General features: G+C 37.2%; 1 protein-coding gene across 1 annotated transcript; it reads right to left on the reverse strand.

The window, feature by feature from the left end:
• Nucleotides 1-656: 656 nt before the first annotated feature.
• On the reverse strand, nucleotides 657-16251 carry LOC18436927 (DNA (cytosine-5)-methyltransferase 1B). The gene is made up of 11 exons (XM_006847148.4): nucleotides 15582-16251; nucleotides 12094-15182; nucleotides 11644-11808; nucleotides 11378-11561; nucleotides 10932-11043; nucleotides 10582-10729; nucleotides 10244-10441; nucleotides 9875-10153; nucleotides 1683-1844; nucleotides 1374-1592; nucleotides 657-1005 (listed from the first exon to the last, which is right to left on the reverse strand). Exons 1-11 carry the CDS (start codon nucleotides 15667-15669, stop codon nucleotides 832-834), a joined length of 4818 nt encoding a protein of 1605 aa, XP_006847211.3. The 5' UTR covers nucleotides 15670-16251; the 3' UTR covers nucleotides 657-831.
• Between the last annotated feature and the right edge of the window lie 2974 nt (nucleotides 16252-19225).

A 19225-nucleotide genomic window follows, 5' to 3' on the forward strand; every position in this document is an offset into this window, starting at 1 on the left:
CCAAGAGAACCAGCAAAACTGGCAATTATTAGGATTTGTGGGAAAGATAACTATGATTATTAGGACTTAATAGGAAAGATCTGACACCCACCTCCCATAAAATAACCACAAATACATTAAAATAGAACATGCTAAGGAAACTGATGTGGGCATCAATATTTTAGAGATGAGCGACATTTTGCAAATACTTAGACCATGATAACACCCTATTGTGCAAGAATACAATGGAACTTCAAATCGACCAATTTTGGCCTCCAAGGAAATTGATTCTATTGGTTTTAATAATTGTAAATGTCATTAGTTTTATAAGAAATAAATGTTGTACGTGCTGATGCTTTTGCCAGATAGCCGCTGAACTTTTCCCCAATATTCTTATTCAGTAGCCGTGCTGTTCTTATTGAGATTCTTCTAATTGCAAACCCATTCATTTTTATGAGTTGAATTCAGGCAGAAGACTTAAGAATACATATGCCTAAATATTCAAATTTCAACATGTAAACGCTGTTCGAAAGCCTGTAAAGCAGAAGGCAGTCTTGTCAATTTTTGAAGTCCGGCATCTTAGATATAAAGTCAGGACCATCTATGATTATGGGCTTATTTCCTCCCCAGAGAAAAGAGCCAGCAGAACACAAACTCAAGATGCACCCTCCACGATATTTACTTAGAATGCCACTGATTACACACATCCTTTTCCATATAAAACATAAGGGTTCTGCATCCCAAATACAACTCCACTTTTGCCATTTCATGGCAAGAGAAAAAAGACAAGTATATAAAATATTAATGGATTTCTTTTCTCCAATAATTTAATGCTAACATATAATCTTGCTCTCAAATGGTAGACATGTTCAGGTTTCTTGGTTCATCGAAGGTCCGTGCTTTGGCATCCAGTGCTTCTTTGAGTTTCCTCCCAAGCACCATTGCTAGAGGTGGCGGCACTGCATTCCCTATTTGTCGATACTTGTTATGAATGTTCCCACAGAATCTGTAGCTGTCCGGGAAGCCCTACATACCCAAATCATACTGCAAGGTCAGCCAAATAAGATTGCATAACAAAGAGAGAAGCATCTTTCACAATTTAGATGGTTGAATCTATAAAAAAGCATGCAATAGCAAAATGGAGAAAGTGGGAAACTACAACCTTTTCTAAAAGAATGTAACATGTTTCATCACATTAAATTTTAACACCGCAAAGAGGCACCTAAAATTGGGTAGAAAAGTGGTGCTAAGCTGATTAAAAGGTGCTGGGATAGAGCCTAAAAGGCACCAAGGTGTGCACCCAAACAGTAGAAGAGCTCTGCCTTTGACACCAAAGCATTTTTTCCAATTCTCCCTTGAATCAAGAAGGGAGTAAAATGAAGTTATAATTATACCTGAGAGCGAGCGCACTCACGAACTGTAAGTATTCTGTCCTGGTCAGGATGGAAGCACATCCCAACCTTGCCCATGGGCTGTGGATCAGTAATGGAAGTCGGGAAGTTGCCCTGCCAGTCCAGCCTCCCAAACAGCCCCTTCCACTGGTTATGTCTCTCTGAAGTGTTGGGTAGACACCAAGGTATCAGATCCACCAATTGCCCATTGGACAGCTTCACCTGTAATTTGAAAGCAAATGAATTAAATATACATAAACATGCACATACAGATAGATAGGGAGTAGTTCATGACAAAGCTAACATCATTACCTTCTCATCAGGAAGATCACGCCAATCAGCCCCCGGTCGCTTGGGAATCTTTTGGCATCTGATAAAATTCAACCCATTCATTTCTTTTGTTACGTGATCAATGAGAACCTCCTCATTCAGGCGGATTTGTTTTTGGAACCAAGAAGCAGGATCGCTGCCATACTGTCAATCAAGCAGAAAAGAGGAATTCCCGTTACACAAGGTCCTATATCCGTGTGGCCTCATATCTTTGACCAGAGCAAGCTCATGGCAATGCACATGCACAATGAGTATTCTCCATGCAACCATGCAGAAAATATGCACATACACTGGATAGAGATTGTATGTGCGATGCATTTATGAAATTCACAAAAGGCAAACTGTGCAAAGCCAACTTTCTACCATGTAACTCACAAAGCCAATGATCTTACACCTTGCATACCGTGGGCTAGAAACAAGCCTAGTCTAAGTTACTTTAATTTTCTTGTCCAAGAAATCATAGGTCAGAACATGACTATAGACATTAAACTGTGCATTTTTAGAAAATGACTAGTATGTGAAAGGGAATATATTCTTAAATACAAATATAGATCAACCTATAATAAGTAAATCTGCTATATTTCTAGAATAATATGTAGGAATTTCATCGTGAAAGACAAAAATTTGATAATTCAGATATTCAAATAAACAAATTAATGAAAATTACAAGCAGCAAAGCTCAAATAACACGAGTTCTTTAATTAGTTAACGAAAAGGAAGTGCAAGCTCCTTGCATTTAGAGACTGCCTTTCATTCACTTATTCAGTAATATACTAGAAAGCCATTAGTGGAGAGAGAGAATACAAATAGGTACTTAGGTACCTGTAGATCCTTTATGAGATTTAAGGTGCTAACACATGGTACTTGAAGGCTTTAATTCAATAAACAAAAAAGACAAAAGGATTAGTCTGAAACTCTTAGAAAGACAGAGATTTTTAAGACTCACATTTTGCAAGCAATAGGCGATTCAAAACTAATTTTCTGTTGGAGCTAATATTGGCTGTGAATCACTCCAAAAGGATAGAAAGAGGATCTTTCTTAATGAGCTTTGACTCACAAGGGTTCATTAAGAAAGGAAAAGGCCATCGATTCTAAGAATTGTTGCAGAAGCTGAATATATTACTTTGTAAGGTGAAAACAAAGGGAAACCAATGATTGAATTAGAGGAGATAAAACTTCACAAGGTGACAGCACAAATGTAATAGTTTTCTTCAACACGTCAACATCACAACTATCCATGGATAAGAATACAAAGCAAGGGAAGAAATGAGATATTCACCAGTGAATGGGTGTGTCATAAAGTTATCCTTTGAGAAATCTTCAACAAAAGGAAGCAAAGTATCATTACCCTATAGAATATATTCTGACTTATGGTTGATTACTCCTTGACAACTTATAACAATATCATTTATATCGTAGATAGAATAGGAATCAGCAAAAGCCATAATTCATAAAGACTTGTGACTGAACCTTGGCCAATGAGAATGGGAGTGGAAGCAAGGGACTGTCTCTTACCAAAAGCTCCCTAGTATGGGAATGCATGTACGTGTGAGTATGTGTGTATGTACATATAAACATATGTGGGCTAATTGAAAAAGCTAGTAAGTAAAATTAAAAGTATCAAAATTTAATTACAAAATTATTAAATTATATCAAGATATACATCACAAGATCTACAAAAGAAAACAACAAAAAATAAGAAACAGATTGAATGTCTTCCTTTTCATAAGGTACTTTACCATTATATCCCACGTAACTTAAGCCTTTCTTTCCAAAATAAGCTTGCCTTTAATGTCTTCCTTTCTTAAGGTGAATTACATGATGAATGAACACATTTAAACAGAAACAGGTACCCTTTGTACTTCCCAACTTATTTCCATAACACAGCTTTAGTCACAGTTGATCAGTATCAAGATCAGAATTTTATAAAGAGTTCAATATATAATTATTGTATATTAACTTAGAGCAGAATCAGCCACTCAATTTGTTTAACTATTCATCCACTATATCTTTTATTATTCAATTAAACATGCGTAACAATATTGTGGAAAAACTGATTCGTGCACCCACAATTTTGGGTCGAATGCTATAAAAGTGAGCATCTGAATCTGCCCCAAATACTTTCCATGAACAGATATTATACTTGCAACAAGTATAATGTGGGTTACTCTAACCAACCATCCAATGTCCATACTTGTCGCATGTTTGTGGAGATAAGCTGTTGTTCCTTGATGGGACTTAACCAGCAGGACAACAGTCCATTGCCATGTGTTAATAAGATGGGGCAGTGGAATACCAATGTGAGCACCCCAGACAATACTTGTAAATAGTATAGTAAACCCTTACTTTTTTATTTCACTTAATATAAATTAAAATCATGCAAATTAAAAGCAGAAATATATTAAAATTTTTATAAATGAATATTTTACTTTAGAATCCATATGACATTCATAACAAGCAACTTTCAAATTTCTTTAAATTTATAAAAGCACTTTCTTTTAAATGGCAAGTACTTTAATTCATAATATACATGAACAAAATTGTGTAACTAATAAAAACAATGAGTAGTATAGAAAAGTGAAGAGATGTGAGAAAGAATACAAAAGAAGCACAAGAGAAGAAACTTTGTACATCAGGAGCAATAACTAAATTACCTCTCAAGGTGCCCTCTCTAGCTAAATAATCTTTTGGCACAACAGACTCACACCAAGTATGTAAATATAATTGGTGCAAAATCATGCCCAGAATGCACACAATTTCACCAAAAGATGCATGCTAGTCACCCTCGATATGAGCATTCCTTTGCGATACAGAGAATCACCTGCCACTATAAGGGAACCTCATTCGAAGTAAAAAAGGTGAATGCCATTGAAAAGTGCTCGGGCTTCTACCTAGTTGGCATAGCGCCACTCAGCCATCAAAATCAAGTTTGATCACACCCAAGCAAGGAACCAACCAAGTTCAAGACTTGAATGGTTCTAAATATTAAAATCCCTTTCTAAGTAAGTTGCTATTTGAATATTAAATATTAGGACTCCTTTTAAACAAGATCCCTTTGAATTTAAAATATTCAGAACCCTTTCAGTGTTGCAGTTTGGTAATATATATAAAACAAAACAACTTTCAAGCCTAAGAACATTCACATAAGTTGTTCTAGCTAATGTATCCAATATAGAATCTTTTTTATTTTAAACAAGTTCCACCTAATTGCCTTATCTAGATTTCCAAACTATTTAGGTAACAGATTTCTTTTGAAAGTTTAGATTAGTTAAGTGAAAGATTCCTCTTCAAAATTCAAATTATAATCTATTTAGTAAGTAGTTTACATACTACTTTTCAAAAGCTTTGCTCTCAAATGGCAACTTAGTTATTATGACAGTGATCTCACGATTGCATGTAGATGGGATCATACCCCTAGGGCCGCTCGGCCTGGCAACAGGTCGGGCCTGCTCTAGCCCTGCCCTTGTCCCCATAGGACCAGGCCCAGCCCAGACCAGGCCAAAGAGGCATTGACCTCTATCGGGGTCAGGATGGGCCACAAGCAAGGGAAAGAAAATAAAAGGAAAACCAAGAAAAAAGACTGCACCGAACCACCCCGTCCATTGCCTGCCCTAATGGCCGCCTTAGAGTGCTTTGCTACAATTGTAGGCAAGATACTCTATTTGTGATTTTTATCCTTGATTTACATGTATGAGCACCTTATATCACAGTGCCCGGGATCTCCCAACCATGTTGTCAATCCTACTCCAAGAACTCACTCCATCGTTCCAGAATAAGATCTCCAAGGGCTTGCAATTTTTAAATTTCGGGATATCAATCCCTGCCTTTTAGGGATCGCTCTCAAATCGGCAAGCAAGGCTAAGAAGATTCTTTTAGATCTTAGCTGCGACCATGCTCTCTCTATCATGATTTAGAGGTTGTAATGTGTAAAATTGTCAATGAAGCCTAATATGCTTTTAGAGGTTGTAAAGTGTGAAATTATAATTAAATCAGATTTTATGAATAAAGATTTAGCTCCCTTGCATTGTTATCTATTACCTATACTTGCTTCACCATAACATTTTTCTTATTGCATTTTGTGATATTACTGTTACATAAACTACACCACTAAGGAATATATGATTATTATTTATTACATTTTTAGAATTTATTTTATAAATTAAATAATTGTACAGAATTGGCTTCCGACCTAGGGAGCTCCTTGCATGTGACAATCCCTTATTCCAACTCCCGCGTCCAACAACTATGCTTGTATAATATAGCATATGCAATTATATATGGCATATTGTCATTCCTAAGGTATCTCATGCATTTATTATATGCGAATAACCTACAAAGCAAAGTTATAGTCTATGTACATATGTGCTAAAGCAATCATATAGTGACTTTTAAATATACATTATTGTATAATTATAGAGCAAACCTATTTGGTCATATGGATCTTGCAAAACCTAATCCTACATAGTCATTTTCCATTTTTTAATATTGAATTTATAGTACAAACTTGTCATGATGATAGGCAGTTTCTTGGCTGCAAAGTCAAACACAGCCAATACAAGTTGGACAAAAACACCTACTTTGATGTCTATAAAACACAGGCAGTGAGGATAGCGATGATGATGATAACGATTATCAACAAGACCTTAAAAATGATTATGGAAAATAATCTATAACTTTAGGGTTTAGGGTACAACATTTCTTTTAATGTGAGCCAGAGATTCAACTTTAGTTCTATTTTGATAAAAACAATTATGGATATTTGCAATTAATTGTTTAATTGTTTGTTTGATTAAGCATTGCACCCGGATTGGAAACACAAAAAGTAAAATAAAATTAAATTCAAATTCAAATAGCAATAGAAAAGTTTATTTACCAGGATTTCCTAATATGGGTGACAAGAACACAAGCAAAATCCCATTTTGTGAAGCATGATCCCAAGCAAATAGTAGCCAGTCAACTGACTAACACACTCATATTCTTTGTTTTAAAAAAAGAAGCAATAAATTCAATTACAAAAAGAAAGTAAGAAATGCATATCCATTATAAAAAGAAATAAATAATTGCATATTGATGAAAAAAGGCAAAAAATTATTCAAATCCATGTTTTGTAAATTTATCGTAGGGAAAACAATTCTTAAATGCAATGCCCCCACAATGGCATTCAGAAAAGGACATGGTGAGTTCCACATTTGTTACAAATGATTATAGGATCTAAAACTACAGTTTTTTAAAAATGCACACGCAAGAATGATCTCTCCCTCACATCACTCTCTATCTTTCTTTCTTTTTGAGTAAGGGTGACTTTTTGCTCTCTATGTTTATTTTTCTCTATTTCTAAATTTATTTGCTCGACCTTCTTCATGCTTTGATTTTTTCTTCTTCTTTTTTTGGTTTAAGTGAAATGACAGAGAATATGTAAGGAAAACCAGAACTTGCAAATGATTTGCAACTCATTTGGATTGCATTACTATCTAAATCTAATTATATGTTTAAAAAATTTCACAATGTAAGATCTAAATATCTTTAGTAAAAGACTTATCCATGAGAAGGCCTCAAGTAAATAAATGAGTCATTGCTCTCAAATTCAATGTTTCAAAAAACGGTCTGCCTGGTTGGCGCCTAGGCACCCAAGATCCTGTGCACCGCACGCCTAGGCCTAGGTGACCCGTTCTGGATGGACACACCTGGGCAGGCACCCAAGCAGGCCAGGCTGGTGCCTAAGTGGACGCCCAAGGACGTTTTTTTTATTTTATTTTAAGATACCCAAAATGGCAAAAGAGTTAATTTTGACCTCAAAAAGGTTTAAATAGGTTATGGAGGATATTTTCAACCCCCAAAGTTAAAAGAATAATTCCATAAACCTCAGTCTCTTAGCTATACCTATTTCTAAGAATCAAAAATATTTTTTGTGGTTTGAAGTAGCTTCCTAAACTTTTCCACTTATTATGGAATATGCCTATTTCTGAGAATCAAAAGTATTTTTGTGGTTTGAAGAAGCTTCCTAAACTTTTCCACTTAGGGATTGTATACAATGAGACCATTTACCTTTTATACAAAGTGGTCACAATTCCTTACAACCCTTTGATGTGAAATTTGATAGCTTGGATGTGTCAAAAAGTTCAAGAAATTTCTTTTGAAGTTTGAGCTCGATCAATGGAATAATTGCCGGCACCCAATTTCACATCCAATGGTCAAGATTAATGTGACCACCATGTATGAAAGGTAAATGGTCTCATTCTATACTTTCCATTTCACTTATTATGGAATATAGACAGTTGGAGACTATTACTAATACATATCCTATTAGACTTTTTAAATTGTGCATGGTTTGAATTTTAAAATTTTGAAGAAGTTTATTCTCAACATGCGATGTCATATGTTTGTATATTATGAAATATGTTACAATATATTCAAATGCAATAAATTATAAAATTGACACAAATATATGTTTATTATATATATATATATATATATATATATATATATATATATATATATATATATATATATATATATATATATATATATATATATATATATATATATATATATATAATTTATGCCACAGAGCACCCAAGTTCTAGGCACCCGCCTGCCTAGGCACTAGACGTTGGGCGCTAGGCCGCCTACCTAGGGGCCGCCTAGCGCTTTTTGAAACCTTGCTCAAATTTAAATGTTTTGAAATTATTTACAACATAAAATCAAATAAATATCTTTAATACACTATTGTGATGGACCTATACATGAGAAGCCTCAAGTAAATAAATGTGAGTTATTGCTCTCAAAGTTTTTAGTAAATTTATGTAAGCATAATTAAAGACATTTATAGCATATTAATTTGCATCTAAGTATTTTAAAAACATTGCTGTTATTCAGGGAACGAGGGTGGGGCACAAGTGGTTAGGGGGGCGGATGACTCAACATAATGTCCTGCCCTCCATTCCCACTGTTAATATAAATAAATAAAAAAATTTGCTATTATTCATTTATTTTAAAAATTTCTTCAGTTTTATGTATTTTATTGTACGGGCACTCTCATGATGCTCCTAATCTAAGAATCTCATAGCAAGCAATAACCCCCTGCTCTTGCCTCCAAGAAGTATACAAAATAGTACTACTTCACATATCAACTTTTTGAAAGATTCTTTTCAAGAGAACAAGATGATCTCCAAGCAAATTAGAACCAGCTTAGGAGAATGAAAAAGTAAAATTGGTTCGGTAGATTCAACAATGCTTGCCACTTTCTATCACAGCACAAAGTTCATTACATATCAAGTAAATTTTATTCCATATCAAACAAAAGAACTATGAATCTTATATTGGATTTCATTGCTAACTTTGGACACTACTCGTTATAAACAAGTTACAACTTTCTTCTATTAAACAAGTTACAACAATACCTACCACTTTAAGGAATTAAGACAAGACATTTTATGTTTGCCGTAAATAAAGCTTGGTATTAAGAAAATTAAATGTTTTGGCCAACAATGCATAGGTAACCCATGGTACAATGACCATTGCAATTGTTTGGAATATTTACTGCAAAGCATGCTTTGATTGGACAACAAACTGCTGTGTTTTATTTTGTAAAATATAAAGGTCCATCTACTCACAGTTTCATGATTATTGAACATTCTTCAAGTTTCCCAATCGAGTTAGTTTCAAATATGGACCTCATTTAAATGAAGGGCGTTCCATTTTCAAGCCACGCTTGAACCTACAAGAATGAAGAATATCTATTTGATGGAGCTCAATACAACGTATGATTTAGTCCTTCTTCACTTATTTCATTATCAAAAGAATTGCCGTTGCAAGTGATTCTTTCATAGTTTTAACTTAAGTATTTAAACATTCATCAAGTCTCTGGCAGCCATAAAAAATAGTACTCGACTTTCATGAGCACTTTTGGGTTACAGATGCAACGAACTCCACAGTACCTATCAAAAGGAACAAAAGGGGTCAACTTAAAATAACACTGACGGTATAAGGGGCTCTGGTGTTAAAACTAGGTCAAACATTGGCTTCATAAGGCAATCCAAGTCAGAAACTACCTTATATTGCACAACAAGTAGTAATACATTTTGTGTCCAAACTTTGATGTTACAATCAGGCATAACACAGTGAAGATATTTTGTTGAGCATCCAAAAAAAGAAGACAAGATTTCAATGCTCACCTTAATCTCAACCTTATCTGCACCATTCCCGACAGGAGGCAGATCACCAATAGTATCCCGCACAGTCATGGAGCGAAAGGGTGCACCTTCGGATGTACTTCTTACAGCAGAAAATTGTGAATCATCAGACAATGTGATTTTCAATTGTGGGCTTGCAAAGACATGCATTGGCTCTGGCCACTCTGGGAGAGTCTCATTTGGAGAAGCAGCCCAAATGAATGCCCTCTTCCTCGACTGGGCAACACCATAGTTTCCAGCTTCTAGCACGCCAAATCTTACCTAAAACATTAGGGGAAAAAAAAGCAAGTAAGTTGCTTGAAGTCCTTAACTTTGGAAACCCATCATTCGGTTTTTTGAAAATATTAGCACCTGATAACCCATTTCAAGGAGTGATGCAAGTGTTAAACGAAAGGTTTGACCCTTGTTGAAGGCTACAAAGTTGCGCACATTCTCCAATAAGAAAAATCTTGGCCGGAAGTAATCAGCATATGACAAAAAGCTCAATATCATCTCACATTGGACCTTACTCCAAGTGCTCTGATTAAATCGGTTCATACCAGAGAATCCCTACAGGGAAACAATTCCTAAGCAAAAGAAAGGAACAGATACAAATATGCATGCACAGGCATAGGATTAATGTATGAAGTATGTACATAAAACCATCAAATACAGAAGCATCTTACGCAGGGACCTTCTGAATAGGTTACCTGACAAGGGGGTCCCCCATTGATGAAATCTACTTGTCCTGGTAATGGTAGATTGTTCTTTTTATCCTCACTTAGCTTCAAAGCATGGTCAGCAGCCTCAGGAGTACAGATGCAGTCATCTATATCGCCACATTTTTCCATTATTGCTCTGCACCAATAACCATTTGAATTGATAGATAATAGAACAACTTGAAAGTCAAAAATAAAACCATTTGACATAGAGCAGATGAAGTTTAATAGGTATCTGATACCTTCCACTTTAAACCTAGACAATCATAAGACTCCAAAAGACAAACCAGACAAGCAAACAATAATTCAGATATTATTCAGTTCTAATGAGCAGTATTTACCTGAGAATCACATTGCAATTGTCACAGAACACATGGGCCTCTGGATGATTGAGCTTGAATGCTTCAGCAGCAGGTTCCTCATACTCAATTGCCCACTTGGTGAAACCAACCCCTGCATGTCAAGGCTGAACATTCATCAACTGAAGTACCCCAAGATACATAATGATTATTGGGACATTCTCGTGACCTGGGTGTGAAAGTCTTAGTGAACAAATAAACAGAATTGCATGTGAAGGAGAGAAGAATTATTGCTCACAATGGGGTTATTCCTATAATAACCTACTCTTTATCTAACTATTATCAAATTCTTATTGTTGCAATTTATTACTTTCTTATTGGATTCTTAATCATCAAGAGAGAGGGAGGGAGAGGGAGGGGGAGGGGGAGGGGGGGGAGGGGAGAGAGAGAGAGAGAGAGAGAGAGAGAAATTAGGTTCTAGAAATCACCTGATTTCTGCAAACCCTCCGACAAGCCACCACAACCAGCAAAAATGTCAAGAGTGGCCAAGCAGTTATTCGGAGAATGGCTCTTCTTTTGGGAGGGGGACTCTCCTTCAACAGCCTTTCCCTTGTTCTTTCCATTCCCACTCAATGTTCCTTTTGAATACCGCAGCTTCGTGCCAGAAGGTAACTGTTGCAAACCATAGAGGCTTTAATAAAAATCATTATTATTCATCATATAGCAAAGGAATTCACAAATCAAACACTTTTACCTGCTTGACACTGCCATTCACAGGATCATATACACACAAACAGAAGAAGATATGGTCAAAAGTAACTGGACCATGCAAAGATGGAAGGTCATGCTGCTTTCTAACTTCACACTTCCCTTCCAGCATGTCAAGAGGAACTGTACATATTTCTTCGCTGTAGTAGACCTGGAGTATCAAGAACCAGACAGTCAGTCAAAGAAAAAAGAAGGGAAAGAAACAAGATAAGATAAGAAAACCTCCTTGCTTGTCACTTCTATAACATAGTTAGTAGTCCAGATGGTTTAAACCACTAAGGAAAGAAGCAGCAAAACAACCATGACCACCACTACTATTTTGCCAAATTTCTAAAAATGAAAATGTAAAAAATTGCATAAAATTTTAAAATTTCAATAATAAAAGATTTCAATATGAGGATTGAGGCTGAGGCGAACTATAAAAGGGATTGCTCACTTCTCGAATATCAGCAGTATACGCCTTCTCAGTTCCAATATCCTCGGGCCTGTAAAATCTTCTGACCTTGAGTTTTGTTGTCTTTATTGAGTCCACCTTTTTAGACCCACCACTCACCTCGATCTCTAGAAGCTGGCAAACAACATATGCTCTGAGACCCACATTCCTGCCAGCTTTAAATTTCTCCTGCTCCACACTCACAGCAAATACTTGGGGGTTCACATACACAAAATCAAGCAGAGTGTACTGGACGCCCTTGCACACAAAGCCAGACTTATCAGAGAGCATCCTGAACTCCTTGTTTACACCTTCTTTACAACTGCACGAGACACAAACCCCAGTTCCAAGACCCATGGTTTCACAAGGAAGCTTAAAAAAGCCACCTCTATCTGGCAGATACAAGCTCTTGCAGTAGTATTCAATAGGCAATCCTTTCTTCTCCATCTCCTCAGCCCTTGCCTTATCAACCTTATCGGAAGCTTCATTCTCCTTCCTGTACTTTTGGCCCCATGGCCTCTGTCTTACATCCACAACTACACTCTGTTTCACCTCACTCAACTCGACATCCATACATTCATCAGTCAAAAAGACCTCTCTAGCATTTGCAGCATTTCCCAATACAGTCTGAGATCCTCTCTGCATTAACCTGCCATGAATCATCTTCACCCCATCTGAATTCTCAAACATGTACTCTACAAAGAGAATCGCAGGCAGTTCATCATATGAATCGGGCTCAACTATTACAAACCCACCCACCAAAACCATATCTCCAAGAATAGAAGCACTCTTGTAAAGAACATTCCCAGAAGAAGCCACTTTGCCCACACAATCCCCAACCCATCTAGTAATTTCCCCATTTGATTTTTGAGAATTCGATGTAGTAGATGGCTTTGACATACCATTGCTAGAGTTGGTTTTAACAAAAGCAGACTCACCACCGTTAGAGATAGGTCTAGAAGCAAGAGCCTCTCCCTCTTCCTCCTCCTCTTCTTCTTCATCTTCATTCTCTTCATTCTCCACCTCCTCGTCTTCTTCCTCTTTCCCACCTTTTGTTGGCTCAACACCATTCTCAACCTCAAAATTAGAGTAGTAGTCACTCCATATTCGGTTAATCAGTTTGGTGGTTGTGGCCCTCATTTGCTTTTTCTTTGTGATTTCAGGCCTCATGGCTGCCCTTGGATTCATGTTGGCTTCCTTCCTCACCAACATAAGCTTCTTTTTCATTGCCAGCTTAGTGTGGTGCCTCTGCTCCATCTTCATGGAGAGGCCTGAGACAAAGGCACTCTTGCGAATGTTCTCATCAGGGAACTCCGCAAATTGCTGGAGTATAATCTGACCATGGACCACGACATATCTCTCAACTGCTGCCTGATTTGATGAGATACATATAGGGTCCCCTTTAGGCAGCTCAGAGAGCTTCCTGATGACATCATTGAATGAAAGCCTTGACACTCTGCTCTGCTCCTTTAACATGGTTATGATGCCTATGGCTAGCGTTGCAGTCCTGAGCACCGGTTCATACCAAGGAGCATATTGCTTTGAGGGCTTCCCAAGCCTATACCAAGCACCATCAGTTCGAATTGATATGAAGAGCATTGATGCTCCAAATTCAATCATCCACTCCTTTACAGCACTCAAATACACAGGTATTCCTTTGTTTGAAACTTCATCCAAAGCCCCATTTGAGGATGAGCCACTGGGTCCCTTTACATCAATGCAAAACCCACTGCCATCATCTTCAGTCATCGATCCAGACCCAAAAATCGTGACATCGGTTTCAGTTCCTGGAAGCATGGGTAGCAGCTCTAATGAAACGAGCCTCGAGTCAGAGTTGTAGAGGGCCCAATTGTGGAGCATTCGTCGAGGGAGATCATCTGGGGCCAATGTATGAAGATCTTCATCGAAAAACACATACTCATCCATCTCCTCCTCAGAAGCCTTGTAAAAGGCCGGTAATGGGTAGTCATTGACAATCTCATCCTCATTGATCTTCACATAATATTTCTTTGATTTTGATGAAGTGAATACATGGCCCTTCTTCTGTTTCATCTCTCTCCACACTTCCTCTTCTTGCAAGAGTCGAGCCATCTTCTCACTCTCATCTTCCATCACATCAGGGGACGAAGAGGCAGAGGAAGCCAAGCCATTGCCAATTTTCAGGCTCCCATCCTTAACCTTGGTCAGCCTACAGCTTGGCTCGCGCATTTGACACTCATTTCTCCAAGAAGTTAGGACAGGCAGCCCAGCAAATACCTGATCATTGTTTGAAGAGGTACTGTCGAGACCATACAATTGATTGGCAACAAACTCCCCTTGAGATATAATGAAATCTCTTGTCAAGCCTCCCTTCCGCGAACCAAGTGCTCGAGCCAAACTAGCAAGAAGCTCATCAAGACCAATAAGTGGGTAGCCGCCATGAAACTTTGAGAGCTTCTTGAATACCTCAACAGAAAGCAGGGCCTTATCAGAGAAAATGTCAAAATGCTTCTTGTATTGAGAAGAGGGTTTGAGAAGAGAGTATTCAGCGAGATCAGTGGAAACCCAAATAAGAGGTTTACCCTCGTCATAGCCCGAGATCGACCATGACTCGATCCTACCAAACCCCTCACAGCAGGCCCCACAGTTCTTATCGGTGGAAGAAGTGGGGCCTGCCGGGAGAATTAGGGCAGAGATGTAGAGGTCTTGGACTTCGGACATCTCAAAAGGCTGAGGGGTGCCATCGCTATCATGGATTATGAAATCCATGAGCCTCCTTTGAGGGGTTTGCTCTTCTTCTTCATCCCCTTTTCTGGTTAACTGGATGGCGGTCTGCTCGTCATCAGCGATGGTCTGCTGCACCTTGGGGAGGATGTAGTCATCTTGATTGAGGCGGAGAGGTTTCTCTCTCTCCTTGAAGTTGGAGCAAGAGGCAGCACGCTTTGGGAGCCTCCTCCTTGAGGGGTTCTCTATATCAGAAGTGCTGTTTCTTTCGGGGGGTGCATCTGCAGTTCGCTTCTTGTTGTAGTTGTTGGTGGTGGTGGTGGCTTTGGTGGGTTTTTGCCTCTTGACAGCGGTATCCATTGCGGACTTGGTTTTGGCGCCTGCTGGAACTGAGAAGCAGTAGTGCAGATAGAGATAGAGAAAGAGTGATTGCAGTGAGAATAGTGCAAATCCTAAAAGAGAAGAAATGGCAAAGGGAGGGAGGGAAATTGAAGATAACACAAATGAGAAAATTGCAAACTCAGGAGAATGAGGATGGAAATGAGAAAAATGCAGAGTCTTGAAGAGCATAAATACGCTGTTAAAACAATGGCACCAGGAGAGAGAAGACGATTGAAGAAGATACAAAATGAGAAAAATGCATGGCCGAAAAGACGAGAAATGGAACCATATGTAAAGTAACTAGAAACCATAGCAGAGGAGAGAGTGTGTAAGGACTGTGCACAGAATGAATGAAATGCGAATCAGAGCCATTAAAGAAACGAAGAGAGAGAGAGAGAAGGGCCTACCCGGGGTCGAAGAAGAACTGCGTGTTCTCTTGATTCGATCTGCAACGCCAATTTTTTCACCCATGTCCACGAGAGCTGCAGAACCCATTTGCAATCTCTCTCTATATCTTCTCTGTGTAGAGAGATTACTCAGAATGGAAAAAATCCCCTCTGCGTGCTTCTCTCTCTCTACTATGCTGTCCTAAGAATAGGTGCAGAGAATCGTCCCTCTACACGCTCTCTCTATCTCTCTCTCTCTAAAATACTTCTCTCTTACTAAAATACTCCCCGCTCTCTAAAACATCTCTGTCTCTCTCTCTCTCTAAAATACTCCCCACTCTCTAAAACACCTCTGTCTCTCTCTCTCTCTAAAATACTCCCCACTCTCTAAAAGACTTCTTTATCTCTCTCTCTCTCTCTCTAAAATACTCCCCACTCTCTAAAATACTTATTTCTCTCTCTCTCTCTCTCTCTAAAATACTTCTTTCTCTCTCTAAAATACTAATTTCCTTTTCACCCGCCAAAATAAAGACCTAGGGCTCCTAATTTAGCGCGAGGGATGAATCAGCTTTGCGCGCCGGCGCCAACTTCCCTCGGATTCAAATTTAAAACATTTGGAGGAGTTCCAAACTTCCAAAGCAAAGTCTTTTAAGTCTCAACTCTCAACACAAATGAAAACTCTCCTCCTCTTGATTGGGAAACTCGCAGATGCTCAGTATTTCTCAATTTGAAAAACACTACAAGAAATGGATTGGAGAGGCACATCAATTTTCTATTTACCCTCGTATTTCTGCAATCTTGGAATCATCATTACATTGTCCGGAAATGCAATATCTTTCCGGTTGGTGAAAATGAATTCTTTCCGGCATTTTGCTTTTAAACTCCATTTAGGGCAAAGCTAATTCCAAGATGTGCTAAATAGGAACTTGTGCCTCTGTTAACGCCTCATGACTACCATAACCATCACCATGGATTCATGGTCTCTCTTTTGTTCTTGATTTTTTTTTTACCATGTAAGTATCTAATAAATTTATTTAAGTTCAATATTTGCTCATTTCCCTAGGTAATTTTATTGACCACCTTTTGTGGGTTACTATATTTCCTTTCTTTTTTTGCCGCATCTTTGTAATAATCGCAATATTATTTTGAGATCGTAAATTATATGACCATTTACTTTTGGTATGTCACAATCACATTCAACCATTCAATATAAGATCCCACACACAGTTCAAGAAATTTTATTTGTAATGTTGTCTAGTCTATTGTACACTCTAAGCCATCAGATTTCACATCCAACAAGCTATGATAATTGTGACTTTATTGTATAAAAAGTAAAGAGAAAAGTTTATATAAAGTTTCCAACCTTCAAATGTAGAATCACATATACACCTCAAAAATCTATCGGAAATGTTGTTTTAATATTGAAAAAACCCTCTAATCGATCATCGAGATGCATGAATATGAAAAAAAAAAAAAAAAGTTGTTGAATACCGAAAATAATGCATCTTGCAACACATTATCTAGACCATCCATTTTCAAGATTTTTATATATTTATAGATCTACTTGATTTTAACTATTTTTTAAATTTTAAAATTTCTAGTTAGGTATGAATATAGATTTTAAGGTAGTACTAAGTATTTTTTTATAACAAAATTACATGTTATAATAAATTTTAAAGTGCGCCGTAATTGGATATTTTAAAATTACAACATTATAGAAACCGCACCTTAAAGTAAATGATCTTATTGTATATATTTCCTATTCATTTTTAGAAATAACTTAACTGCATGTCTAAGTCAAGGATGAATCTTGACCACTGGATGCAAAATATGCCTTAACGGCCAGCAAAGGCAAGGGTATAAGCACGCATGCCTATAAACAAGGGTTAGCTGCCCATTTTGTGAGTACACAATCAAATGTAATCTTTTGCTATCACACAATCTTGGTTATCCATTTCTTCATTAACAAGCTATTCAGCTCTCTCTTCTCTTTATCTGTTTTTTTTTTTTTTTTTTTTAAGCTATTCCTCTCTCTTTTACCGTACTTGCTAAAGAAAATAAACATGGGTATCAAAGCTAAGGTGTTCCTAGGACTTGGTTTCTTTTACTCTCCCCGTAAAGACCTCTCGGTGATCTATTTGTTAAATTTTCTCACTCATTTGATTTGATTTTCATTTTAGAAACCAAAAAGCTTGTGTGTTTTTTTCTAGTAGGGTCTCTCATCCTATTGCCTCCTTTGTTTTCTTTTATGTTGGAAGGGGAGAATTCAAATGACTATCTTCTTTTTGGCACAAGATTGTGCTCTTTCCTTGCCCATTTGAAAAGTTTGCAAATGTTTTTTCCTTTCTTTGTTGATGGCACCTATGTAACCCATATCATGGACGGCCACCCAACATATACAAATCATAGTTAGCAAGTCTTTGTTTAAAACACAATTTTTTCAAAAAATCTCTTATGTTTTCAATGAATATATCTCTTTACTCGTACGACTTAAACGTCTTGTATTTATCGAAAAAGTGATTGGATTGATGGGAAAATAGAATCCTGAGTCGTGAACAGTGATTTGATTGATGATGAAGAAAGAGATGTCTTGGTTCAGTTCTCCGTCTTAACGACAAAAAAAAGGATTGAATCCAATTTTTTCCATTATTTCCGTATCCGTAATAGTGCGAAAAGAAGGCCCTGCTCCGAGTTGTTCAGAAATAGTGGAATAGGCGTCAGCCCCCATACATGGACTTACGACTTTGCGGAGACCTGTGTTTTTAGTAAACAGTCATCCGAGCGTGGTCATTGCGACCCCTTTTGTGAAGAGGCACCCCTTCTCCCGAAGTTACGAAGCTATTTTGTCGAGTTCCTTAGAGAGTTGTCTCGTGCCCTTAGGTATTCTTTACCTACCCACCTGTGTTGGTTTTGGGTACAGGTACCCTTTTGTTCAAGGTCGTTCGAGCTTTTCCTGAGAGTGTGGCATAGGTTTTCAACACACGTTAAGGGACCGTTTAGGTACGAGTAAATCTATTACATGATAATGATTACAATGAAATATGACATTTACACTATTTTGGTATATTTTAATTATTGTTTTGGTACATTTTAATTATAAGAAAATGAAAAGACATTATGCACGATTACATAACATTTTCCCAAAAATCACAAAATCCATTACACGAGATGAAAAATCTATTACGAGCTTGAGGGGTAATCTTTGGAAATCTTTAGCCTGCGTCTCTCTGCCCTATCCCCACTTAAAAAATATTTCCCTATCTCAAGTATAAGTTGTATTGTATAATTATTAAGATAAGTATAAATGTATTGTATAATTATTAAAGTAAGTAAAAAGTGAAAGTAGGGGATATGAAAAGGGGAATCTAAATTGATTTGAACAAGTGTACGAGGACAATTTTCTACTGTAATTATAATAAAAAATTTGTACATCCCTCTATCTCCAATTTGGGTTGTAGCTTTCATCTGACTCTCATATAAAAATAATTTTTTTTAATAATTGGTAATTGAAAGTAAAAGAAAATATAAATTGATTTCAACAGTTGTAGACTTTGATGAGGAATGATAATTTTCTACTGCAATCATAATAAAACAAATTTATACTTCCCTCTTGCTCCAATTTATACTTCCCTCTTGCTCTAATTTGGTTGTAGCCCACCATCAGC

Source organism: Amborella trichopoda, chromosome 11 (genome assembly GCF_054954075.1).
Source record: "Amborella trichopoda isolate Santa Cruz 75 chromosome 11, AtrichopodaSantaCruz75HAP2 v2.0, whole genome shotgun sequence".
NCBI classification, from domain to species: domain Eukaryota; kingdom Viridiplantae; phylum Streptophyta; class Magnoliopsida; order Amborellales; family Amborellaceae; genus Amborella; species Amborella trichopoda.